Source organism: Anomaloglossus baeobatrachus (assembly GCF_048569485.1).
Source record: "Anomaloglossus baeobatrachus isolate aAnoBae1 chromosome 2 unlocalized genomic scaffold, aAnoBae1.hap1 SUPER_2_unloc_1, whole genome shotgun sequence".
NCBI lineage: Eukaryota > Metazoa > Chordata > Amphibia > Anura > Aromobatidae > Anomaloglossus > Anomaloglossus baeobatrachus.
Window position 1 is genome coordinate 2,500,950 of NW_027441779.1, and position 27,355 is coordinate 2,528,304.

Consider the following 27,355-nt stretch of genomic DNA (forward strand, 5'->3'; position numbering starts at 1 on the left):
TGTTTTTATATTATTAGTCCGAAACGCGTTAAGCCTTCATGATTTGTACTGACATCATCTGAATGAATTTTTTGGTCTTCACGATGTGTTTTTTAAATATGTCCAAATAAAGACTTGAATATTTTAACTTAAGGAGGATTTGTGCCGGATCGCCCTCTCTTTTTTCTTCCCACGTTCCTTGTTACCGGTCGGGATAGACCGAAGGATCCCGGGCACCCGCAAGGCTGAACAGTCCGGGCAGCAGGTGAGCTGAAGAAACCATTCCTTATAGATGGATTTCAACCAGAGCTCCATCTGTCTGTCAGTGGCATCTTTGAGTGAAGCCCCATCTTCCACTGCAACTATGGATCTAGCCGCCAGTCTGGAGACTGGAGGATCCACCTTGGGACACTGAGCCCAACCCTTGACAACGTCAGGGGGGAAGGGATAACGTGTGTCCTTAAGGCGCTTAGAAAAGCGCTTATCTGGACAAGCTCGGTGTTTCTGGACTGCCTCTCTGAAGTCAGAGTGATCCAGAAACGTACTCATTGTACGCTTGGGAAACCTAAAACGGAATTTCTCCTGCTGAGAAGCTGACTCCTCAATTGGAGGAGCTGGGGGAGAAAGATCCAACACCTGATTGATGGACGCTATAAGGTCATTCACTATGGCGTCTCCTTCAGGTGTATCCAGGTTGAGAGCGGCCTCAGGATCAGAATCCTGATCTGCCACCTCCGCTTCATCCTCTAGAGAGTCCTCCTGCTGAGACCCTGAGCAGTGTGATGAAGTCGAGGGAAGCTCCCAGCGAGCCCGCTTAGGTGGTCTGGGACTGCGGTCCGTGTCAGAGACCTCACCTTGGGACCTATGAGTCACCCCAGGAGCACTTTGCTGCTCCAACCGAGGGGGGCCTGGGGTCAATGATTCAACAGTGCCCGGGGCCTGTGTTACCGGCCTGGACTGCAAGGCTTCTAGTATCTTAGCAGACCATTTATCCATACTCTCAGAAAGTTTGTCAGCGAATACTGCAAACTCCGTCCCTGTCACCTGGACAGTGGTAGCAGGTGGTTCCACTTGGGCCACCAGTGGCAGAGGCTCCGGCTGAGCAAGTGCCACAGGGGCCGAGCATTGCACACAGTGAGGGTAGGTGGAACCTGCCGGTAGTATAGCCGCACATGAGGTACAGGTTGCAAAGTAAGCCTGTGCTTTGGCACCCTTGCTTTTTGCGGACGACATGCTGTTGTCGCCTCTGAGTACAATCCGGGAGGGTATATAGCCAAAAATCAACAGTGCGACCGTACAGAGTAAATGTATAGCATATAAGCATATATATATATACACTTCGGCACCCAGGGGGGCCAGCACCTAGAAACAGGTGCGGCTTACCGACCGCCCAAAGCGGTTGTGTGACCACCAGATTCCCTGCCTGGGCCTCCCAGAGCCGTGTTGTCTCTCCTCTCCAGCTTCAGAAGTGCTGACAGGAATGGCTGCCGGCGTTCTGTGAGGAGGAGGGGGCCGTGGGCGTGCCCTAGAAAGTGCGGGAATCTGGTGCCCCACGGTGCTCAGTGAGGGGGGAGGAGGATACAAAGTATGCTCCAGCCCTCAGCGCTGACGTCCAGTGCAGCGTCCCGCCCTTCCCCTGACTGGCAGGCCCGGGGGCGGGAATATGCGATACTAGGCCGCAAAAGCCGGGGACTAAAGTTATAAGCGCGGCCGGCAAATAAGCGCGGTCAGCGCGATAGTCCCGGCGCACTAACACACCCAGCAGTGCTGCAGCATGTATGACACAAGCGCTCCATGCGCCGTCCCCAAGGGGACACAGAGTACCTCACAGTAGCAGGGCCTTGTCCCTGACGATACCCGGCTCCTATCCAGCAGATTCCCAGGGGCTGCGGAGGGAGCACGGTCCCTGTGCCTGGAGACCGATTAGGATCCCACTTTACCCAGAGCCCAGTAAGGGATGGGGAAGGAAAACAGCATGTGGCTCCTGCCTGTGTACCCGCAATGGGTACCTCAACCTTAACAGCACCGTGCTGGGGGCCCTTTATGGGCCCTCTTTTCTTCCATCCGACCTAGTCAGCAGCTGCTGCTGACCAAGCTGTGGAGCTATGCGTGGATGTCAGCCTCCTTCGCACAAAGCATAAAAACTGAGGAGCCCGTGATGCACGGGGGGTGTATAGGCAGAAGGGGAGGGGCTTTACACTTTTAAGTGTAATACTTTGTGTGGCCTCCGGAGGCATGAGCTATACACCCAATTGTCTGGGTCTCCCAATGGAGCGACAAAGAAAAGGAATTTACGGTAAGTAAACAAAATTCAAAGCAGATTCCCCAGGGGCTGCGGAGGGAGCACGGTCCCAGTGCCTGGAGACCGATTAGGATCCCACTTCACCCAGAGTCCTAAAGGGATGGGGAAGGAAAACAGCATGTGGCTCCTGCCTATGTACCCGCAATGGGTACCTCAACCTTAACAGCACCGCCGACCAGAGTGGGGTGAGAAGGGAGCATGCTGGGGGCCCTGTTATGGGCCCTCTTTTCTTCCATCCGATATAGTCAGCAGCTGCTGCTGACTAAATTGTGGAGCTATGCGTGCATGTGTGCCTCCTTCGCACAAAGCATAAAAACTGAGGAGCCCGTGATGCACGGGGGGGTGTATAGGCAGAAGGGGAGGGGCTTTACACTTTTAAGTGTAATACTTTGTGTGGCCTCCGGAGGCAGAAGCTATACACCCAATTGTCTGGGTCTCCCAATGGAGCGACAAAGAAAATATATATGTCTTATAATCTAGGTCCTTCAAAGTAGCCACGTTTTGCTTTGATTACTGCTTTGCACACTCTTGATGAGCTTCAAGAGGTAGTCACCGGAAATGGTTTACACTTCACAGGTATGCCCTATCAGGTTAAATAAGTGGGATTTCTTGCCTTATAAATGGGGTTGGGACCATCAAATGTGTTGTGCAGAAGTCTAGTGGATACACAGCTGATAGTCCTACTGAATAGACTGTTAGAATTTGTAATATTCAGAAATGCCTATAATCTACAATGACGCCACTGCCCCACCACCGTGCGGAGCTGCCGCCCCACCACCGTGCGGAGCTGCCGCCCCACCACCGTGCGGAGCTGCCGCCCCACCACCGTGCGGAGCTGCCGCCCCACCACCGTGCGGAGCTGCCGCCCCACCACCGTGCGGAGCTGCCGCCCCACCACCGTGCGGAGCTGCCGCCCAACCTACACCCCACCTACTGTCTCCTCCCCAAAATCCTTTAGGATGTAAGCCCGCAAGGGCAGGGCCCTCTTCCCTCTGTACCAGTCTGTCTATTGTAACTTGTATATGTATTCTGTATGTAACTCCCTCATGTACAGCACCATGGAATCAATGGTGCTCTATAAATAAACAATAATAATAATAATAATAATATGGCAAGAAAAAAGCAGCTAAGTAAAGAAAAACGAGTGGCCATCATTACTTTAAGAAATGAAGGTCAGTCAGTCCGAAAAATTGGGAAAACTTTGATCCCCAAGTGCAGTGGCAAAAACCATCAAACGCTACAAAGAAACTGGCTCACATGAGGACCTCACCAGGAAAGGGAGACCAAGAGTCACCTCTGCTGCGGAGGATAAGTTTATCCGAGTCACCAGCCTCAGAAATCGCAGGTTAACAACAGTTCAGATTAGAGACCAGGTGAATGCCACACAGAGTTCTAGCAGCAGACACATCTCTAGAACAACTGTTAAGAGGAGACTTTGTGCAGCAGGCCTTCATGGTAAAACAGCTGCTAGGAAACCACTGCTAAGGACAGGCAACAAGCAGAGGAGACTTGTTTGGGCTAAAGTACACAAGGAAAGGACATTAGTCTGATGAGTCCAAATTTGAGATCTTTGGATCCAACCACCGTGTCTTTGTGACGCAAAAAAGGTGAACGGATGGACGCTACATGCCTGGTTCCCACCGTGAAGCATGGAGGAGGAGGTGTGATGGTGTGGGGGTGGTATGCTGGTGACACTGTTGAGGATTTATTCAAAACTGAAGGCATACTGAACCAGCATGGCTACCACAGCATCTTGCAGCGGCATGCTATTCCATCCGGTTTGCGTTTAGTTGGACCATCGTTTATTTTTCAACAGGACAATGACCCCAAACACACCTCCAGGCTGTGTAAGGGCTATCTGACTAAGAAGGAGAGTGATGGGGTGCTACTCCAGATGACCTGGCCTCCACAGTCACCAGACCTGAACCCAATCAAGATGGTTTAAGGTGAGCTGGACCGCGGAGTGAAGGCAAAAGGGCCAACAAGTGCTACGCATCTCTGGGAACTCCTTCAAGATTGTTGGAAGACCATTTCCGGTGACTACCTCTGAAAGCTCATCAAGAAAATGCCAAGAGTGTGCAAAGCAGTAATCAAAGCAAAAGGTGGCTACTTTGATGAACCTAGAATATAAGACATATTTTCAGTTGTTTCACACTTTTTGTTAAGTATTTCATTCCACATGTGTTAATTCATAGTTTTGATGCCTTCAATGTGAATCTACAATTTTCAGAGTCATGAAAATAAAGAAAACTCTTTGAATAAGAAGGTGTGTCCAAACCCCCGATCAGATTGAAGGTAGTGTGGGAGATGATAATGGTTTTGGTGTAATTGGTGGTGAAAGGATCAAATACCATAAAAATCTTACCAAAATTTGGTATGACATAAAAAGTTTGGAGCAATATAAAAAACTGGGAATTATCCTAAAGGGATTGAGATTGCAGATCTTTCCTGCTTGGGAGGCAGACCCAGGTTTTAAGAAAACCTGGGAGTTGGGTCTAGCAAAATGTTCTTCCGTAATTTTGGATGTTACTCTCACATGAGCGGGAGCTCCTCACTTCCATCAAGGAGGAGATAAAAAAAAAATAAAAAAAAATAGAAAAATCAAAATTAAAAAAATGTTGGTCAAACCTCTATAGTGGGTCCCTTTCAGATTAACCCCTTCATGACCAGCCGATTTTTCGCTTTCCGTTTTTTTTATGCCATTCTTCTTCCGAGACACGTAACTTTTTTATTTTTCAGTCAATATGGTGATGTGAGGGCTCATTTTTTGCGGAACAAGCTGTACTTTTAAATGAAACCATATGTTTTACCATATAGTGTACTGGAAAAGGGCAAAAAAATTCCAAATGCAGAAAAATTGCAAAAAATGTGTGATAGTACTATTGATTTTGAGATATTTTATTCACTGTTTTCACTATATGGTAAAACTGATGTGTGGGTGTGACGCCTGAGGTCAGTGCGAGTTCGTAGACACCAAACATGTATAGGTTTACTTTTATATAAGGGGTTAAGAAAAGTGACGCACGTTTTATGCCATATTCCGTGACCCATAGCGGTCTCATTTTTCAGGATCTATGACTCGGTGATTGCTTATTTTTTGCGTCTCGAGCTGACGTTTTTAACGGTACCATTTTTGCACATTCTACGTTTTGATTGCCTGTTATTGCATTTTGCGCAAACTCTGTGGCGACCAAAAAACGAAATTTTGGCGTTTTGAATTATTTGGCCGCTACGCAGTTTACTGATCAGATTAATTGATTTTATATTTTGGTAGATCGGGCTTTTCTGAACGCGGCGATACCAAATGTGTGCATATTTTTTTTAAACCTTTAATTTTCAATGGGGCAAAAGGGGGGTGATTTGAACTTAAAAAAACCCCCAAAACTAACACTTTTTTTTTATTTTACTAGTTCCCCTAGGAGACTAGAAGGATCAGCAATCCGATCGCTCTGCCATATCTGCTGATCACAGCTATACAGCTGTAAACGGTAGATATGCTAATTTTCTGCTTCTCTCGGTTCCGGGTCGAGTGAAACCAAAAGTAATTCGTGATAGCTACAGGAGTCATCACATGACCCTGTGCTACCATGACAACCACCGAAAGTCACGTGATCACGCCACGTGACTTCCGGTATCGGGCGGTAAGTAAATGTTTACCGCCGATGCCGTTATAATGGCGCTGTCACATAACAGCGCCATTTAAGGGGTTAAACGGCATGAGCAGATAACTATTTTGCTTGCGCCTAGCAGGCACACATCTCAGCGTGAAAATCAGCTGAGATGCGTGCCGATCGCGGCATGCTGCCGGCGGAAGACCGCGGACAGTAACACTGACGGCTAGGACGTAATATTACTGCCCGCGGTCTAAAGGAAACAGTTGATCAGTTTGAAAAGGAGATCAATAAGAGGAAAGAGAATAAACTCCTCAGGCAAAAAATATTTTCAGACGGGGGAGGTGTATAGGTGGAATCATAGGGTAGGTTTAAACCTAGGAACAAGACGCAAGAATCTACTGCCACAATATTTCTAGCAGGAATCAGGCCTCATCCAGTGAGGATTTTTTTATCCTCGGATTCAAGCAATCCAGAAAGCGACCTAGGAGGGGCACAAGGCGGAGGACTAAACCACAGAAGTGGGGTTGGTCACCCTACAAGTGAGAGGGGAATCGGAAAAACAAGTAGAGAACTGCTATGTTAATGGAGGTAATTTGAGAATTATTAATTTGTGAGAATATAAAATAAGTGAAATGGAGGAGAGGGTTCTCTCGTGGGGCCTCTCTTTCTCACCCATGAATAACTTGGATAAATTTGTATTCATTAAGGATACTTAACTATTCTGTAGACAGATTACCTTCAAGTTACTCTATCAGAAACCCCAATTGATTGAAACTTTACCGGAGGAGAGACTGGCCTTCCAGACATTGCTTGACCTGATGGACGAACAGAATGCCCCTCAGGGTAAACACCTAAAATTTCCGGGCAGATTGCCATCCTAGGCCACCCCACGCCTGTCAATTTTTCCAATGGTCCAAATTTTGTTCCATTCTGTTTGTAGGGACATCTGTGCCTTAAAAATTGATAACAGGCAGAATAACATCTCTGTGGATGAGAAAAGGACACTACAGAATCTTAGGGAAAATAAGGACCTGGTGATAAAGGAGGCGGATAAAGGGGGTAATCCTTTGGCCTGTGGAGTTATATATGAATGAGGGAAGACGCCAATTATCGAATAGGGATGTGTATCAACCTCTCCCTTATGACACTACTTTGATTTTTAAATCTAAGATGGATTGTCTTTTGGCTCATGTACACCACCAGGGAATCATTGCAAAAAAAGTAATTGGAATTTCTCTCAGTCAAGAATCCGATGACACCCACTTTTTACATGCTCCCTAAGGTGCACAAATCGTTGATTAACCCACCGGGTAGACCGACTGTGGCTGGGATAGGTGGTATCTTCGAACAACCATGCTCATATTTAGATTTTTATCTGCAGCCCATTGCCCTTCGGTTGGATTCCTGTGTTAGAGACTCTGCTGACCTCATCATGCACCTGCAGGAGCTTATTAGCCCTGAAGGTACTATCTTGGTAACAATGGACATAGAATCCCTCTATACCAATATCTCAGATGATTTAGGTATGGGGCAGTTTCTTATTTTTTGTCCACACAAACTACTAGATCTAAGGACCATGATTAATTTTTGTTGAACCTGCTTTCTATGATCCTTAATCTCAATTATTTTGTTTTTGATAAAATCTTTTAGAAGCAAGTGTCGGGGACCACCATAGGGGCACGTTGTGCCCCTTCGTGCGCAAGTATCTATATTAGATGGTGGGAGGAGTCTAAGGTGCGAAAAATGGCCAACTACGAAAGATGTGTTTTTCCTTGGTTCAGATATCTGGATGATATCTTGATGCTATGTACAGATTCGTGTGGGGGGGGGGGGGGGGGGAACGTGAGGAATTCATTACAGAATTGAATAACACCACAATTAATATCTTCCTCACATCTCAGTTGTCGCTTAATGTAGTTGACTTTTTGGATCTGAAGCTCTCCCTGATGAATTTAAGGATTGTGACTGACCTATTTCGGAAACCTACTTCAACAAACAACTTTCTGCACTATACAAGCTTCCACCCGGCACATCGGAATCCCTAAGGGCCAATTCCTTCGGCTCCGGCGATGTATTTGCGCAGGCTCGAGAAAATGGGCGGTGCTGTGCATGACCTCACCAGCGTCTTCCTAGTACCCGCCCATAATCTCGAGCCTGCGCAAATACATCATCGGCGTGCGAGTGGAATAGTTTCTGCTCAGGCCCTCGATAGTGGCCTCTGCTAACTACGCGAGACTTCAGCATCAGCGTGGAGGATGACGGGGACGTCGTCATCCATGCAAATCAAGACACGGGGACGGCGAACAGCGGAAACAGGGGGGACAGAAGGCGAAATAGAGCCCGCCCATCTGGCCAACCAAACTAATTTGCATACAATAAGGTAATATTTTATAAAATTATTTTGGAGGTCTGAAGAGGGGGCCAGCAACAAGGTGCACCTTCATAGAATGCAGCCCAGGAGCTGCAGAAGGTGATAATTTTGGTTTAATAGGGAAAAATCTGGTGACAGGTTCCCTTTAAATGCAAGGGGGGCATTTGTTCCCTATAGAGATCAAATTAAGGAAAGGGAGGCTCTAGGCTCTATATATGCTTTTTAAATGGTTTTAATAGTGTGCCATATTAATAAAAAGACGAAATTTTTGTATTTCCTCTAAAAGGTGAATCCCTCATTTATACACAACCCCTTTTTTCTCGGACATATGAACAAAGCCGCATACAAGGTTATCCTGGAAAAACAGTTGCTTCTTTCTGCTCAGGCAATCTTCCCCAAATCTGAGGACTGTTTTTTCCAGCAGGACAATGCACCATGCCACACAGCTAGGTCAATCAAAGTGTGGATGAAGGACCACCACATCAAAACCCTGTCATGGCCAGCCCAATCTCCAGGCCTGAACACCATTGAAAATCTCTGGAATGTTATCAAGAGGAAGATGGATAGTTAGGCTGCTTTCACACATCAGGTTTTTGCTGTGCGGCACAATCCGGCGCTTTGCAGAAAAAAACGCTTCCTTTTTATTTTGCTGCAGGGTGCGGTTTTTCCTCAGACTTTTATTAGTGCCATGTACTCGCGTTTGATCCGTTTTTTGCCGGTTGCGGCAAAAATCGTCACTCCGGCGGCCGCACAGGACGCAGAGAGGAAAGTTTTTTGCCAACGCATAAAACCGCATAGCGCCGGGTGCGGCATGGTGCATAATGAAAGTCTATGCACGCCGAATCCGGTGGCATGCATCAAACGCCGGAAGCATGTACCGGATTCGATTTTTACTTCTGAGCATGCCCAGAAGTGATATAAATTCATTGCTTGTCAGAAAATTTCTCTCTCTCTGGCCTAAGAAAATCGGTGCAAGTGGAGTGCAATAAAACATCGCATTCCACTCGGACCAAATCTAGCCTGTGTGTCAGCACACATGAGCGATTATTTTTTCAGTCCTTATCGGACCGAAAAAACAAAACAATCGCAGCATGCTGCGATTGTAATGCGAGACTCTTTTCTCTAGCACTCATTCAAGTGAATGGGGCGAGAGAAAAATCGCACTGCACTCGCGGTACACCGGTGCACCGTACGTGCAGAGCGAGAGCCGCAATAGCGGCTACAGAGGAGAGAGGGAGAGAAATCCTTCCTTCCCCTCCTCCGTGCCGGCCCGCCCCTCCTGAGAGCCGGCCTGCTCCCCGCAGCTGTGGTCCGCTCGCACAGTCGAACTGCAGACTCTGGGACACTAGCATGACACTCGGCTCCTGCTGTGCCGCCAGCGCGAGCCGAGTGTCATGCGAGCATCGCAGTAGTGCCTCGTTTGGCCCCAGCCTCTCTCACTGACTCATCCACTCACTCTCACCCACTCACCGTCGTGGCACTGCACGGCTGTCACACTGCTGGCGGCTTCTCCTGATTTGAAAATGTTAGCCGCCCATTATTCAATCTTGTATTCACTGCTTTCCCAGCCCACCGGCGCCTATGGTTGGTTGCAGGCAGACAAACCCCGACGATGAGTGACAGCTGGCTCACTGCCACCAATCACAGCCGTCGGTGGGCGGGTCTATATCGTGCAGTACAATAAATTTAAAAAAAAAAAACGGCGTGCTGTCCCCCCCCCTAATTTTGATACCAGACAGGATAAAGCCACACGGCTGAAGGCTGGTATTCTCAGGATGCGGAACCTCACGTTATGGGGAGCCCCCCAGCCTAAAAATATGAGCCAGCAGCCGCCCGGAATTGCCGCATCCATTAGATGCGACAGTCCCGGGACTCTACCCAGCTCATCCCAAATTGCCCTGGTGCGGTGGCAATCGGGGTAATAAGTAAGGGGTTAATCATGGTAGGCATCTATGAGACACCCCCAATGATTAACCTGTAAGTGAAAGTAAATAAACACATACAACAAAAAATACTTTATTTGGAATAAAAGACAAAAAAAACACCCTCTTTCACCATTGTATTAAAATCCCCAAATACCCCTCCAGGTCCGACGTAATCCACAGAGGTCCCGCGACGCTTTCAGCTCTGCTACATGAAGCTGACAGGAGCGGCAGTAGAACACTGCTGCTCCACGCAGCAACTGAAGGGAGTCGGGCTGTCAGCGGTGACGTCACTGAGGTAGTGCAGGGGTGTGCGGTGATGATGCGTGCGGTAATGCAGGGGTGTGCGATGATGATGCGTGTGGTAGTGCCTGCGTGTGCGGTCATGATGGGGGCGATAGTGCCGGTGTTTGTGCGGGGATGATGGGGTCTCTCACAGCATAAAAAAAAAAAAAAGTTTCAGTTTTTTTTTACCGGATCAGTCGCATCAGTTTTTACACAATCGGAGACGGATCCATTGCATCAGGCACAAACCGGATTGCGCCTGATTGCAAAAAAACGATGTGTGAAAGCAGCCTTATAAAGGCATCAAAGAAGAACTGCTTAAAATTTTTGCACAAGGAGGGGCATAAGGTCACCCAAAAGCAGTGTGAAAGACTGGTGGAAAGCAGCCAAGAGGCATGAAAGCTGTGAGTAAAAGTCATGGTTATTCCACAAAATATTGATTTCTGAACTCTTGCTGAGGTAAAACATTATTAGCATTGTTGTTTCTAAATGATTATGAACTTGATTTTTTTTTTTTTGCATTATTTGAGGTCTGAAAGCAATGAATTGTTTTTGTTATTTTGACCATTTCTCATTTTCAGAAAATAAATACAATATTTATTGCTTGGAAATTCGGAGACATGTTGTCAGTAGTTTATAAAATAAAAGAACAATTTACATTTTACTCAAAAATATACCTATAAAGAAAAAAAATCAGAAAAACGTAAAATTTTGCAGTGGTCTCTTAATTTTTTGCCAGTGCTGTATATGTCCAAATATGTATGTGAGCAATATAAAGGACTGGCACATGCCTTATTCCTTCCATAAACAATACTAAGGACCAGGGGACACATTACTTGTGGAGGAAAGGAGATTCCAGCAGATAAACTTGATGGACATGTGTCTTTTATTCAACCTATATAATATAACTACAATACACTTACTTTATTGGGTGTGATGAAGTGTGTGACCTTCACTTCAAACAGTTCTCCTGGACGAGGCAGAGGTGTTGGAGAATAATAAGGCAACAAAGGCGTTTCCATATCATTTTGTAGCAATTCCTAAAAAATAAAGGCAACGCAATTGACTTTCCAAACTGGCTCAATACTTTTATTGAATACCTGTTTTTAACACTGTATTGTACCTATTAAAACGAAAAACACATTACAGTTCATAAAAACATTTTAATAATTTTGCAAAAAAAGTGAAAAAAAAAAATACAGCCATTTATTATAGAAAATGATCGCCTACTGCCAAGTTCCTCAGTGTAAAAAAAGTGGGAACTAAAAGTCTTCAGTTTTATAAAAGTCAGCATTAAGGGATATTTAAAAAAGAGAATTTTGTTTACTTACCGTAAATTCTTTTTCTTATAGCTCCGACATGGGAGACCCAGACCATGGGTGTATAGCTTCTGCCTCCGGAGGACACACAAAGTACTACACTAAAAGTGTAGCTCCTCCCTCCGAGCATATACACTCCCCGGATGACAAATCCAACCAGTTTAGTGCAAAAGCTGAAGGAGGACATCCACCCATAAGTAGAGATAGAGTAAAACCCGGAATAACCGGAACCTCTGTCTACAACAACAGCCGGTGAAAACACACGGAACAAGAAAGCTGCCAACAGGCAACAGGGAGGGAGCTGGGTCTCCCATGTCGGAACTATAAGAAAAAGAATTTACGGTAAGTAAACAAAATTCTCTTTTTCTTCATCGTTCCTTATCGGTGACCCAGACCATGGGACGTCTCAAAGCAGTCCATGGGTGGGAAATAAACAGAAACTGAGAAGTAGGCAAAACCTAACTTCACAAACGGGCGACAGCCGTCCGAAGGATGCGTCTGCCCAAGCTCGCATCTGCCGAAGCATGAGCATGCACCTGGTAGTGCTTCGAAAGGTTGTGCAGACTAGACCAAGTGGCAGCCTGACAGACCTGCTGAGCCGTAGCCCAAGAGGCACCGACAGCTCTGGTCGAGTGCGCCTTAATCCCCGGCGGGGGAGGCACCTGAGAACATTGGTAGGCATCGGATATGGCCGACCTAATCCAACGAGCTAGGGTCGGTTTAGAAGCCGAGAGACCCTTGCGCTGACCTGTGGTCAGCACAAAAAAAAAGGTGCACCGCCTAAGAACAGCGGTGCGTGACACATAGATCCGGAGCGTCCGCACCAAATCTAAAGCATGCAACGCTTTCACAAAGCGATGCACAGGGGCCGAACAAAGGGAAGACAATGAAATGTCCTGGTTAAGGTGGAAAGGAGACACCACCTTAGGGAGAAGGCCCTGAGTCGGACGGAGAACAACCTTGTCTTGGTGAAAGACCAAAAAGGGTGACTCCGAAGAGAGCACAGTCAAATCAGAGACTCTCCTGAGAGAAATTATGGCCACCAGAAAGACCACTTTCTGTGAAAGACGAAACAACGAAACCTCCCTAAGAGGCTCAAAGGGGGGTTTCTGTAAGGCCGTGAGGACCAGATTAAGGTCTCAGGGATCCAGAGGCCGCCGGTAAGGCGGAATGATGTGAGATGCGCCCCCTGTATAAAGGTGCGCATCTAGGGTCAGCCGGGCGAAACGCCGCTGGAACAAAGCTGACAGAGCCGAGATCTGTCCCTTGAGGGAATTGAGGGACAGTCCTAGCTGCAGACCGGACTGTAGAAAGGACAGGATGGTCGGCAAGGAAAACGGCCAAGGAGCATGGCCGGAAGAACGACACCAGGACAGGAAAATTCTCCAAGTCCTGTGGTAAATCCTGGCCGAGGAAGACTTCCGAGCCTGAGTCATAGTGAAGATGACCTCGGAAGGAATGCCTGAAGCCGTAAGGATCCAGGGCTCAAGAGCCACGCCGTCACTCTGAGAGCCGCAGAATTCTGGCGGAAAACGGACCCTGTGAGGGTCTGGGCGGTCCGGGAGATGCCACGGCACCTCTACGGACAGACGGAGCAGGTCTGGGAACCAAGCTCGCCTGGGCCAGTCTGGAGCAATGATTATGACCCGACGGCCCTCCATTCTGATCTTGCGCAGGACTCTGGGCAAGAGAGCTAGAGGGGGAAACACGTAGGCCAGACGGAACTGGGACCAATCTTGAACCAGCGCGTCCGCTGCCAAGGCCTGAGGATCGTGGGAGCGAGCCACGTAAACCGGGACCTTGTTGTTGTGCCGGGATGCCATTAGATCCACTTCCGGAGTGCCCCACTTGCGGCAGATTGACCGGAACACTGCCGGATGCAGGGCCCACTCGCCGCTGTCTGCCTCCCAGTTTTCTAAGCCTGGGATGTGGACTGCGGATATGGTGGACTTTGAGTCCTCCGTCCACTGAAGGATACGTTGAACTTCCGACATTGCTAGGCGGCTGCGAGTCCCGCCTTGGTGATTGAGGTAGGCAACTGCTGTCGCGTTGTCTGAATGGACACGAATGTGCCTGCCCGCCAACAGGTGGTGAAAAACTACGAGAGCTAGGAGTACAGCCCTGATTTCCAGCACCTTGATCGAGAGGGCCGATTCGGACGGAGTCCAAGTGCCCTGTGCTCGGTGGTGGAGAAACACTGCTCCCCAGCCGGATAGACTGGCATCCATGGTGAGAATCACCCAGGACGGGGACAGAAAGGAGCGTCCCTGGGACAGAGAGAGGGGCCGAAGCCACCACTAAAGAGAGCTCCTGGTCTGTGGCGACAGAGCCACCAGCCTGTGCAAGGAAGAGGTCCGCTTGTCCCAACAGCGGAGAATGTCCAGCTGCAGGGGACGCAGATGGAACTGGCAAAGGGAACCGCTTCCATTGACGCCACCATCTGACCCAGCACCTGCATGAGGTGCCTGATGGAATGACGGCGGAGCCTCAGCAGAGATCGAACCGCCAGATGAAGGGGCTGTTTGACTAAGGGCAGCTTCACAAGTGCCAGCAGAGTCTCGAATTGCATCCCTAGGTACGTAAGGTCCTAGGTCGGGGTCAGAGTGGACTTGCAAGCGTGGCGAGAGTGAGCGAGACACGCCGCTGAGAGTGAGCGAGACACTCCGCTGACAGTCTGCACTGGATGAAGCCTTGACTAGAAGGTCGTCCAGGTAAGGAATCACTACCAACCCCTGGAGGTGCAGAACCGCAACCACTGCTGCCATGACCTTGTGAGTACACGAGGGGCCGTGGCTAACCCGAAGGGGAGAGCCACGAATTGGAAATGTTCCTCTCCGATTACAAAACGTAGCCAACGCTGGTGTGAAACTGCGATTGGCACAAGCAGAAAGACATCTCTGATGTCGACGGCTGCTAAGAAATCTCCTTGGGTCATTGACTGATCGCAGAGATTCCATGCAAAAATGCCGCACCTGACATGCTTGTTGAGAAGCTTGAGATCCAGGTCGGAAAGCACCGTCCTTTTCGGGGACTAGGAAGAGATTTGAGTAGAAATCTCTGAACCGTTCCCAGTCGGGAACTGATACAATTACTCCATTGGCCTGCAAGAATGCCACGGCCTGTGAGAAGGCGGCGGCCTTGGGGCAGGGGGGAGTAAAAAATCTGTTTGGCGGGCTGGATAGAATTCTATTCTGTAGCCGTGGGAGATGGTAACCCACAGCCACTGATCGAAGACGTGTTGAAACCACACGTCGCCCAAGAGGGAGAGCCTGCCACCGACCAAGGACGTTACTGGCGCGGCCAGATAATCAAGAGGAGGCTGCCTTGGTGGCAGCAGCTCCTGTGGACTTCTGAGGACGCGGCTTCATGCGCCAGTTGGATTACGGACCTTGGCTGAGTTAGTGGGCGAGGCCGAGGGCTTAGAGGACGACCAGTTAGAGGAACGAAAGGAACGAAACCTCGACTGGTTCCTGCCCTGGACAGGTTTCCTGGGTTTGTGGCATGGAAGTACTCTTCCTGCCAAAAAACGTCCACTTTAAAAAAACTTTAATTTCATCCAGATGTTCACCGAATAGACTGGTCCCAGCAAGAAACTTCTTAAGAAGCATCTGCCTTCCACTCTCGAAGCCACAGGAGCCTGCGGATAGCGAGGGAAGTAGCCGAGGCCACTGCAGTGCGGTGACAGTCTCCAGCATGGCAGACATGGCATAGGATGAAAAGACTAAAGCCTGGAAGTTAAGGCAACCATTTCGGGCATAAAGTCCCTGGTGAGGGAATGCATTTCCTCCAGAGAAGCAGAGATGGCTTTGAGAGCCCGCACTGCTGCAAAAGATGGGGAGCACGAGGCCCCCGCCGCCTCATATATAGATTTGGCCAGAAGGACAACCTGGCGGACAGTGGGATCCTTAGAGAGGTGCCGTCAGCCACTGATACAACTGTCCGGGCTGAAAGTCTAGACACCGGAGGGTCCACCCTTGGTGAATGAGCCCACTCCTTGACCACCACTGGTGGAAGGGGGAAACAGTCATCAGAACCACGCTTTGGGAAGCGTCTGTCAGGACAGGCTCTGGGCTTGGTCACAGTGGCCTGAAAACAGGAGTGGTTAAGGAACACACTCCTTGTTCTCTTAAGGTATACTGATGCCTTTCTGCCAGAGGGGAATGCACCCCTGATACAGGCGGATTGAGGTCCAGTACAAACATAATGGACGCAATCAAATCATTAGCATCTGCGTCACCTTCGGACAGATCCGTCCGAGCCCCTAGTAAAGGCATCCTCCTCGTCCTGCGAGTCGGCTCGTGAATCAGAGCTGCGGGACGAGGAAGGAAAGGGGACCCTGCGACTCCATTTTAGGAGGACGGGGACTGAGACCAGATGAAGAATCCTCTGTGAGCTTTGCTGAGCGAGCCGTAGCAGCAGACGCGCCCTGAGAAGGGGGCTGATGCATGCTCAGCAGTGTCCGGGACAGCTGTCCCCTGGAGAGAGGGATTCTGCCCAAACCGGGGGATCAGCCACCGGAGCCGGAGCAGCTGGAGGGACCACTGATGAGCTTCCAGGCTGCTATGTTAGAGCAAGCATCACAATGTGGTTATGTGCTCGGTACAGACAGATCTACATGCAGTGCATAATAAGAACAGCCTTGCAGCCTTGCTCTGATGTGAGACATGCTGCAGAAGTGGGGGCTCCTTGCATCTCCTCGTCCAGAATGGCCCCCAGCAGAGTATATAAACAGAGTATATAAGCAGCTGCACAACCGGAGGTTGTGGCTTGCCAGACCGTTTAACATAGGGACATCTCTGTGCCCTCCAGATCCCCCAGCCCAAGGCCCCCATTTGTCACAATGTGTTATGCAGACATTGAGAACGCCGAGAAAATGGCGCCGGAGCGAGGAGAGGGGGCGGGGCCTACTCTGAGAGCTGGATCCGGAGGACAAATGAGGTATACAGGGGAGGGAATCTTTCCTCAGTGAAGAGTGTCCTCCCCTGTGCTGAACAGCCGCTGGGCGGAGCCACACTGTCCCTCTGCATGACTGACATGCAGGGGGAGTGAAACCGAAAGTAGGCCTCAGGCGAAGCCGGGGCCTAGATTTAAACATGCGGCCAGCGTGCAGGCACCATCGGCGCGGTTCTCCAGTGAAAACTGGGGAACCGGCCGGAAATGTTAACACAGTCATAAAACACACTCTCCCCAAAATATAAAGTACAAGGGACCCCTGGAAAGACCACTGTCTTTGGTAATAACGTCTCAGTACTTAGCTTGTGAGACGCAGATGCCAGGTCCCTGGGAGGTGAGCGCTCCGTCCGACAGGATCCTGAACAGGGCTGCGGATGGAGACCGGTCTCCTGCAAAGCAGTGAGAACCGTGATGGCTCCCACTTCAAGCCAGAGCCTCAGGGGATGGTGAAGGAGCGCGGCATGTGAAGGCTCCAGCCTTGTAAAATCAACCTTAACAGCACCGCCGACACAGTGGAGTGAGAAGGGACATGCTGGGAGTCCAGATTGGACCCGCTTTTCTTCCAAATCTTTGAAATAAAAAATCAAAAATCAGAGGATGCATGTGTGTGTGTGCCTCCTGAACACAAAGCATTGAACTGGTTGGATTTGTCATCCGGGGAGTGTATATGCTCGGAGGGAGGAGCTACACTTTTAGTGTAGTACTTTGTGTGTCCTCCGGAGGCAGAAGCTATACAACCATGGTCTGGGTCTCCCATAAGGAACGATGAAGAAAAATAAACACAGACTTGTCCCTGGTTCTTGGTACGTCATCTCTTAAAGGACGGCAGAGACTGATGGAGCGGCAGTGTCGGCGCACAGGGCAGATTACAAGAGCAATTAAGCTGACTATTCCTAACCTTTGGTGAGGCTTAAGTCCCACAATTAATATATGGTGAGTTTTTGAAGTAGACTTCCGGCATTTATGTGCAAATCAGCTAAATTTGATTATTTGCGCAGTTTCAATTACATTTTGGAGAGTTCCATAGCACTACTAACATATCCGCCAGCATCCGACCTCCACCATGGGCCGGACCACTACCAAATGGACCAGAGCCCAATCCTCTACCCGCCCGGTATCGCCGAGGGCAATATTGCCTCCTACCTCTCTGGCCCGCGGAGAATATCACCGGAGGCCTCCATGCAGCCTACACAGGAGGCAAAGGGTGCAGCTTCTGACCCGCGGTGGAGCGAGCGGGAGACGGCCATCCGTCGAGGGTGGCAGGAGACACCGTGAGGCGGGATGCATCGGGTGAGTGCCAGGCTGTTCCAGTGGGGGCAAAACAAAAAAACAACAACCTGAACATAATAATGGCCAGGTATGAAGTAAAGGCGTATATACACGTTTTTTATAAGTACAAAACTTTATTGATGTAAATTCAAAATAGTAAAAACAGGAAGAACCCACATAATGGAGCACACAATCCCTTGGCGTCAACCCTCTTAATAATATATGATCACAATTGTGCAAATTGATAGATTCCCAATGAATATCCAACTGGGTAGAGTCTGACAGCTGACAACGAGGATGGTATATATCCTATTTATGGGGTATGTAGATCCAAATATCCAATTAAGACATCATCCTTGTGTCAAAAGGCAGATAACAGTTTCAGACCACTGACAACCATGTTACCAAAGTCCAGGTTAGCCATGTGCAATATTATTATATATCTATGATTGCTGTTTAGAACAGTGTAACATACCATAACAAATAGCACAATTTGACAAAATGGTGCAACCCTGAAACCACAATACTTGCTGGCAAAAAAAGGGCATATATATCATCCACCAGTCAGTAGACAAAAATTAATAATGCTACAGCCTCAAAGACACATTGCTTGATAGCAGGGGAGGAGCATGTATACCATCTGCCAGTCAGTGATAGAGCCAATGCAATTCTATCTGAGGCTTGTAAAAAATATCAGTTTATATGACATTGCTCTCCACGCTGGTAAGCAGATAGCAGCAGCTTCATATACTGACATCCATGTATAAAGCAATTAGTCAGTCAGGGTAAGAATACTATAGAACCAAGTCAAATGCTTAGTGGCTACCACAGCAGTCAGAAATCGTGCACATTAAGAACACATTGCAGCTTGAGGATGCCAACGTAGAATAGCATAAATTAAGGACATAATACCTTAAGAAGAGGGTCACCAGGCCATGTGTTCCACCACCCCTGACGACGTTTCGCCTCGCTTCTTCAAAAGGATGTCAGTATATGAAGCTGCTGCCATCTGCTTGCCAGCGTGGAGAGCAATGTCATATAAACTGATATTTTTTACAAGCCTCAGATAGAATTGCATTGGCTCTATCACTGACTGGCAGATGGTATACATGCTCCTCCCCTGCTATCAAGCAATGTGTCTTTGAGGCTGTAGTATTATTAATTTTTGTCTACTGACTGGTGGATGATATATATGCCCTTTTTTGCCAGCAAGTATTGTGGTTTCAGGGTTGCACCATTTTGTCAAATTTTGCTATTTGTTATGGTATGTTACACTGTTCTAAACAGCAATCATAGATATACAATAATATTGCACACGGCTGACCTGGACTTTGGTAACATGGTTGTCAGTGGTCTGAAACGGTTATCTGCCTTTTGACACAAGGATGATGTCTTAATTGGATATTTGGATCTACATACCCCATAAATAGGATATATACCATCCTCGTTGTCAGCTGTCAGACTCTACACAGTTGGATATTCATTGGGAATCTATCAATTTGCACAATTGTGATCATATATTAAGAGGGTTGACACCAAGGGATTGTGTGCTCCATTATGTGGGTTCTTCCTGTTTTTACTATTTTGAATTTACATCAATAAAGTTTTGTACTTTTAAAAAAACGTATATATACGCCTTTACTTCATATCTGGCCATTATTATGTTCAGGTGGTTGTTTTGTGTTCAGTTTGAAGTGCGTGTTTAATGAGGAAAATTGATGTTTAAATGTTCCAGTGGGGGCCCCGATCCCGGACCCTGATGGGAGCTGTGTCTCGGCGGTGCCATTCCAAGATGGCCGCCGGCGCCAGCAGAAGACTGAGACACCTGCGGGATCCCAGCTGAGCGATGTGACTGGCGTAGATATCTCCTCTGCCCAAGAATCTAGTGTCGCCTCCATTCAAGCTCTGCAAGCTATGCTGCGAGATCATTCCAAGCAACTGTTCTCCTTACAGCAAAACATTGATGATCTGGAAAACCGAAATAGGAGACATAATCTCCGTATAATGGGCCAGTAAAATATATCTTTGTACCGTGTTAGCCAGCAGAGATAAAAAAAAGTTTGTTTAAAAGAACTCAGAGTCCTCAGTAGTTGATACCTTTTAATGGCTAACTGAAAAGATGGTAATAATAGCAAGCTTTCGAGACTACTCCGGTCTCTTCAACATGCATGGTATTCTATGTTCAGTTGTGTATAAATGTGACTCTTCAGATTTTGTGTTATACCATGCCTGATGAAGAGACCTGAGTAGTCTCGTAAGCTTGCAATTATTATCATCTTTTCAGTTAGCCATTAAAAGGACTCTCAGTACTTAATAAGGGGCCTGCATGAATCTATTGCCTAAGCAGATATTCCCTCAGTCCTAGTTTCCATCTTCAAGAACCTCCTCAAACGCCCACCAGAGCTTGATAGACCCCACAGAGCGCTTTGTCCTTTGGATCCAGATGATCCTCGACCAAGGGATTTTGTTTGCCTCGTCCACTTCTATGCCATTAAAGAGGCCATCCTAAAGGCTGCCAGAAAGAAATCCAGCATCTCATATAATGGGATCCTACAGGACCTGTCTAGACACACCCTGACTCAGAGAGCAGCCCTTAGGCCTCTGCTGGACTCCATAAAAGAAAATGGTATCCAGTTTTGCTGGGGCTTCCCCTTCTCCCTTTCGGTCCGTAAAGGATCCTCAAATCATGTCCTTCATTCCCTGGAGGACTTGCCAGCATTCTTATCTGGACTGGACTTGCCAACTGTGTCTCTTCCCCATTGGCCTGACACCCTGCTCCGTCCACGGCACCTGGGGATGGGCTCAGGACCATCCAGGGCCCCCTCTGACCGTGGGCAATTGAAGGGCCTTCCGCAAAGATCAGACCGGCCAGGGGAGAGGAGACACCCAAGTACAGATTCACAGACCCCTCAGGATTCTACCTGAGGAAGATGCCTACCATCGGTGTGAGTCTGGCGATTTTGGACTACTGCCCCTGCCCATCTACCCTTTATTCACGCGCGGGGGGGGAGGGGTTGGGTGATCATGGCATGGGAGGATTCGGGACTCCCCTCCGGTTCCATGGCCGTCTGATTGTTGGCTTCTTCTGGCTGTGTTACCTGCTCAGATTATTCAGTGTTAAATATTTATTCGGATGCCGGTGTTTTTGTACATTACCATACTTTTCCTAGTGCTCACTTTTACAGGAGCTGTTTTCCCGCTATGCCTAGCCACTTCCTCCCCAACATAGGTTGGGAACCCCTGCCCTGCTTGTTTGAGGCGAGCATGCTCTCATGGTGCGCAACCGAGTGCTTAGAGTTAAGTGCGGAGGCTGTCCCTCTACTTTTGTGTGTCTTTTCTGTTCTCTCTACTTCTCTTTTTTTTATACCCCCCCCCTCTTGCCACGGGTACCTTCCGCTGAGGCCACAGTCCTGTCTACTCGTAAGTGCAGAACTCCGGTTATATCATGAATGGCAGACCAGAACATCGCCTCCTTCAACGTGAAGGGTTTCAATACGTCGGAGAAACGGGCACAGATTCTTTATCATGTACACAAACGTAAGGTACATCTGGCCTGTCTTCAGGAAACCCACTTCAAAACCAACCACTCCCCTCAGATTAAAAGGAAATACTAACCTACCTGGTTTGTCTCCAATAATCCAGAGTCGCGCTCAAAAAGGGTGGCGATTGCAGTTAATAGATCGCTCCCTCACCAAATATTAGCTCTCTGGATAGATGAGAACGCCCGTTACATTATCCTCTCATTGTCCCTGGGTAGCAATACTTTTACAGTTATTAATGTTTATGCCCCCAACCAGAACCAGGATCACTTTGTTGCCAGACTGGTGGATACTGCCCTGTCTTTAGTGAGGGGTACAGTGCTTTTGTGTGGGGACCTTAATGTGACACTGGATCCGGTTCTGGATAACTCCAGGGGCCGATCCAGTCTCTCCTACACACTTGTTAAGCGGATTAAGAAATCACTACTACACCTACAACTTTGATACGTGGCGAATACAACACCCTTCAGAGAGGGACTATAATTTTTATTCACATCCGCAGGATTCATACAGCTGCCTGAACTACATCTTGGTTCAGCACGACGCATTGTGCTGGCTCTCCTCTGCAGGGATTGGAAACATTCTTTGGTCAGACCATGACCAGGTGTTTTGTTCCATTCACGTGCCCTCCATGACGAGGATGATGGGGTCGTGGCGGCTGAATGAATCCTTGCTTCTGGACGAACCCTGTGCCTCGGACATATGTACCTCTAGCATCAATTTTGTTGAGGCCATGGGTCTGACGCCACGGCACCTGCATTTTAGTGGGAGGTCCTCAAATGTGTCCTGCGTGGAATATTAATCAAACACGGCGCGTGGATTAAAAAAAAAAAAGAGCTAAGGCCGTAAAAAAAAAAAGCTCTCAAGAAGGTTACAAGTCTAGAACTTCTTCATAAGCGTACTCTTAGCACCTCCACTCAGATCGCTTCTAGGGGCTCGGATGGAAGTTAAGAAACTAATGGATTCAGCATACAGGCACATTATCCAACTCAACTAGGTAAAAGCAGATTCTATAAATTTAGGGTAAACCGGGTAGAATGTTGGCCAACGAGATATGGCCTAAAAAGGCGACATCTCTTATTTGTCTTAAAAATTCATTGGATAAATTGGAGAACACTACACCTGAAATCGTAGATGCCTTCCATTTATATTATTCGAAGTTATATAACCTGCCCTCTCCTCATGCGCACCTCAATAACGCAATTTATTCCCCCCTCCTCCCCCTTTAAAAAGTTGACTAGAGCCATAATTACAAATTTAGAAGGCCGGTTCGCACTAGAGGAACTCTGGCAAGTCATTCAGGACGCATCTAAAACAAAAGCCCCGACCCGGACGGCCTGATAGCATAATTTTCTAAATGTTTTTCGGAACTTCTCGCACCTCTGATGCTAGAATCCTTTAATTAAATCTCCGAGGTTACCTCTTTTTCAGCCGACTCCATGTTAGCGCAGATCACAGTCATCCCCAAGGCAGTGAAGGACCCCAACACGTCGTAGGTATAGGCCAATTTCCTTACTCAATGTCGATTTCAAATTCTACGACAAACTCATTGCCAACAGATTGAATCTCCTCCTACCGGACCTGATATACCAGTATCAGGTCGGCTTTGTACCCGGAAGAGAAGCCAGGGATAACACCCTGAAAACCCTGGACATCATTCATCATGCTCATACCAGGGGGGTGCCAGTCATGACACTGTCATTGGATGCCGAAAAGGCCTGTGACAGAATATCATGGGAATCTCTTTTGCAAACACTAAAACTACATGGAATTAGGTCCCAACCTCACCTCTAAAATATTGGCCCTTTATCGCTCCCCATCAGCCTGCATAAAAATGAATGGTACTCTGCCCCCCCCCCCCCTTTACTATGCGCAATGGGACCTGGCAGGGGTGCCCCCTGTCCCCCTTATTATATATTTTGGTGATGGGGCATCTGATGGGAGGCCTTCGGGCCAACCCGGACATTGGAGGAATCAAGATAGTGAACCAAGAATATAAATGTTCGGCATTAGCAGATGATCTTTTAATTTATCTTTACAAACCATCAATTGGGCTCCCTTCCTTGATGTCAGAGTTTGAACGATTTTGGTGGATGGTCTGGTTTTAAAATTAACCTCGACAAGTCCGAGGCCCTGAATATAACCTTAAAACCACAAACTAAACCTCAAAATAAATATCTTTATTAATAATATTGATTTAAAATATAGACACCATATGTCTTCCAGACAACAATAAACAAATACAAAGTGAGTGAAGCTTAGTTGAAAAATAGAAAGGCGTGAGAGAATGAGTAATAGATCAGTGATAGGTATCGGGTTTCATAGAACCTAAGCTATATCTCTAAATGACCCTTCCTACCAGCAGAGGGTGTCATAATGTTTAGGACCCCCCCCACTCCAGATGGCTGGCCCTCACTATCCCTATTTTCTACTGGCTTGTGTCCACCACCAACATCCAGGTGCAGAGTGTGTTAAAGACAAACCACATGTAATACACAATAGCGTTAAATGTAGGTTTTTTCACTGAATAGATATTCAATCTGAAAACTTGATATTTGTTAGAAGGGAGCGACAGGGTCTGCCACGCAGGCTCCTGCAGCTCCTCCCGACGCGTTTCCCCCCCTTCTAACGCAATGAAAGGGGGTTCATCAGGGGTACTAAATAGAAGACACCTGTAAGAAAGACAGACATGTGTCACTAATCAAATTCAGGAATAAACATGCTTCCTTGAACCAATGTGTGCAGCGAAGATGACTTACTTAGAAAATGGTTAAAGCCAGTGACTCAATAAGTCTTCTGACCAGGATAGGTGCGACAGGTATTACTGTATCCTTTTTTCACAAGATCCCCTATTGTTCCATCAGGATAAATGGACTTATAAGAGGGGTTATGTCTTTGGACTTACTACAAAACAAAAAGTGAAGAGGAAAACAGTCCCTTAGGGCAACATACAGATTGCACAGAGTCACTATGACAAGGATGGCAATAAACACATAGAAAGAACCTGATTCCTCCTCAATGAACCATGGCCCAACGGATGTGTATTGATCTCCAATTCACGTGAACAGAGAACCTGCGATGTATAATCAAAATATCACCGTTAGAGCCATGATGGAGTAGGGGGCCATCCCCCCCCAAAATATAGAGGCAATTATATCTACCCTTTGCAACAAATGAGTCAAGGTAGGGGTTGTTCCAGCCTAATTCCTGGAGAATTTTCACCACAGGGTTCCTGTATGTAAAATAAAGGAGTCTACATCATACCCCCATTTCGTGTATCAACATGCGTAAATTCTTGAAAACCACATATGGCATAGGATCACTATAATGTGGATGGTAATAAAAGATAAAGAAGATGCAAAAAGAACCTGATTGTTCCTTAGTGAGCAGGGGTCCAACGGATGTATTATATTCTCCAATTTAAATGAAGAGAGAATCTGTAATGTACAATCAAAATATCCCTGTTAGAGCCATGATGGAGCAGAGGGCCATACCCCAAAAGGCAATTATATCTACCCTTTGACACCAATATGTCAGGGTCGGAGTAGTTCCAGCCTGATCCCTGGAGAATTTTCATCACACGGCTCCTAGATGTGATAAAAAGGGAGTCTCCATCATACCCCCATTTACATATCAGTCATGCATAAACCCTCAAATCACAAAAGATATACTTGCAAGAGAGAAGATACCATCCGAGGAACATCTATGTAACAACCTGCTGCAGTCAGCAATAAATGATAGGCCACCGATAGAGGGGAAAACAGAATATATGCCTGTAATGAAAAGGACTTCCTTATTAGTCCTAGGAATTAAAAGGTACTGAGGTCCCACCTGTTATAGGTCAGAGCTACAAAAGCAGACTAAATCAGTATCAATGGGGGGCCCCCTTTGAACATACAAAGCATTCGCCCCTCCTGGTTTAGGAGGAAGGTACATACCCAAAAGAGGGGGGGGGGTCCTCAATGAGCGATAGGTTACCAAAGGGTAAGATCAAGGGTCTCCCCTATAAGCACTGGAGCTAGGAAATGGGGGATATCTGACAAGAATTGTTACCAACGGGAAAATAATGCTTAACATTGTTGTGCTCTCCTTAGCACGTTTGACCTATCATTGCTATTATCCGCCTCATTCCGTGGTCCTAATTGACCGTGGAATGCTTAATCTGATCAGGGATGACGTTTATCCCCGCTTGTCGTATTGTGTATACCTTACAATAGGCATTCTATAATGTGAGACATATGGGGTGACTTCATATTTGTTAGTCAATCCAGCAAAATAAGCAGTTTAGTTCAACGCAGCGTCATTCCTATGACGCATGATTTCGGGCATGTCTTTATTTGCATAAAACGATTAGCATTTTCCTTACAGGCATATATTCTGTTTTCCCCTCTATCGGTGGCCTATCATTTATTGCTGACTGCAGCAGGTTGTTACATAGATGTTCCTCGGATGGTATCTTCTCTCTTGCAGGTATATCTTTTGTGATTTGAGGGTTTATGCATGACTGATATGTAAATGGGGGTATGATGGAGACTCCCTTTTTTTCACATCTAGGAGCCGTGTGATGAAAATTCTCCAGGGATCAGGCTGGAACTACTCCGACCCTGACATATTGGTGTCAAAGGGTAGATATAATTGCCTTTTGGGGTATGGCCCTCTGCTCCATCATGGCTCTAACAGGGATATTTTGATTGTACATTACAGATTCTCTCTTCATTTAAATTGGAGAATATAATACATCCGTTGGACCCCTGCTCACTAAGGAACAATCAGGTTCTTTTTGCATCTTTTTTATCTTTTATTACCATCCACATTATAGTGATCCTATGCCATATGTGGTTTTCAAGAATTTACGCATGTTGATACACGAAATGGGGGTATGATGTAGACTCCTTTATTTTACATACAGGAACCCTGTGGTGAAAATTCTCCAGGAATTAGGCTGGAACAACCCCTACCTTGACTCATTTGTTGCAAAGGGTAGATATAATTGCCTCTATATTTTGGGGGGGATGGCCCCCTACTCCATCATGGCTCTAACGGTGATATTTTGATTATACATCGCAGGTTCTCTGTTCACGTGAATTGGAGATCAATACACATCCGTTGGGCCATGGTTCATTGATGAGGAATCAGGTTCTTTCTATGTGTTTATTGCCATCCTTGTCATAGTGACTCTGTGCAATCTGTATGTTGCCCTAAGGGACTGTTTTCCTCTTCACTCTTTTTGTTTTGTAGTAAGTCCAAAGACATAACCCCTCTTATAAGTCCATTTATCCTGATGGAACAATAGGGGATCTTGTGAAAATAGGATACAGTAATACCTGTCGCACCTATCCTGGTCAGAAGACTTATTGAGTCACTGGCTTTAACCATTTTCTAAGTAAGTCATCTTCGCTGCACACATTGGTTCAAGGAAGCATGTTTATTCCTGAATTTGATTAGTGACACATGTCTGTCTTTCTTACAGGTGTCTTCTATTTAGTACCCCTGATGAACCCCCTTTCATTGCGTTAGAAGGGGGGGAAAACGCGTCGGGAGGAGCTGCAGGAGCCTGCGTGGCAGACCCTGTCGCTCCCTTCTAACAAATATCAAGTTTTCAGATTGAATATCTATTCAGTGAAAAAACCTACATTTAACGCTATTGTGTATTACATGTAGTTTGTCTTTAACACACTCTGCACCTGGATGTTGGTGGTGGACACAAGCCAGTAGAAAATAGGGATAGTGAGGGCCAGCCATCTGGAGCGGGGGGTGGGTCCTAAACATTATGACACCCTCCGCTGGTAGGAAGGGTCATTT

At 47.2% G+C, this 27,355-nt stretch overlaps 1 protein-coding gene across 1 annotated transcript in view; it reads right to left on the reverse strand.

Moving 5' to 3' along the window:
* Positions 1–27,355, reverse strand: part of RNF17 (ring finger protein 17) — a 733,334-nt gene that overhangs the window by 57,411 nt on the left and 648,568 nt on the right. The window contains exon 33 of the mRNA XM_075331310.1: positions 11,397–11,513. Within this exon, the coding sequence (XP_075187425.1) occupies positions 11,397–11,513 (117 nt within the window). The remainder of the gene's footprint in view (positions 1–11,396; positions 11,514–27,355) is intronic.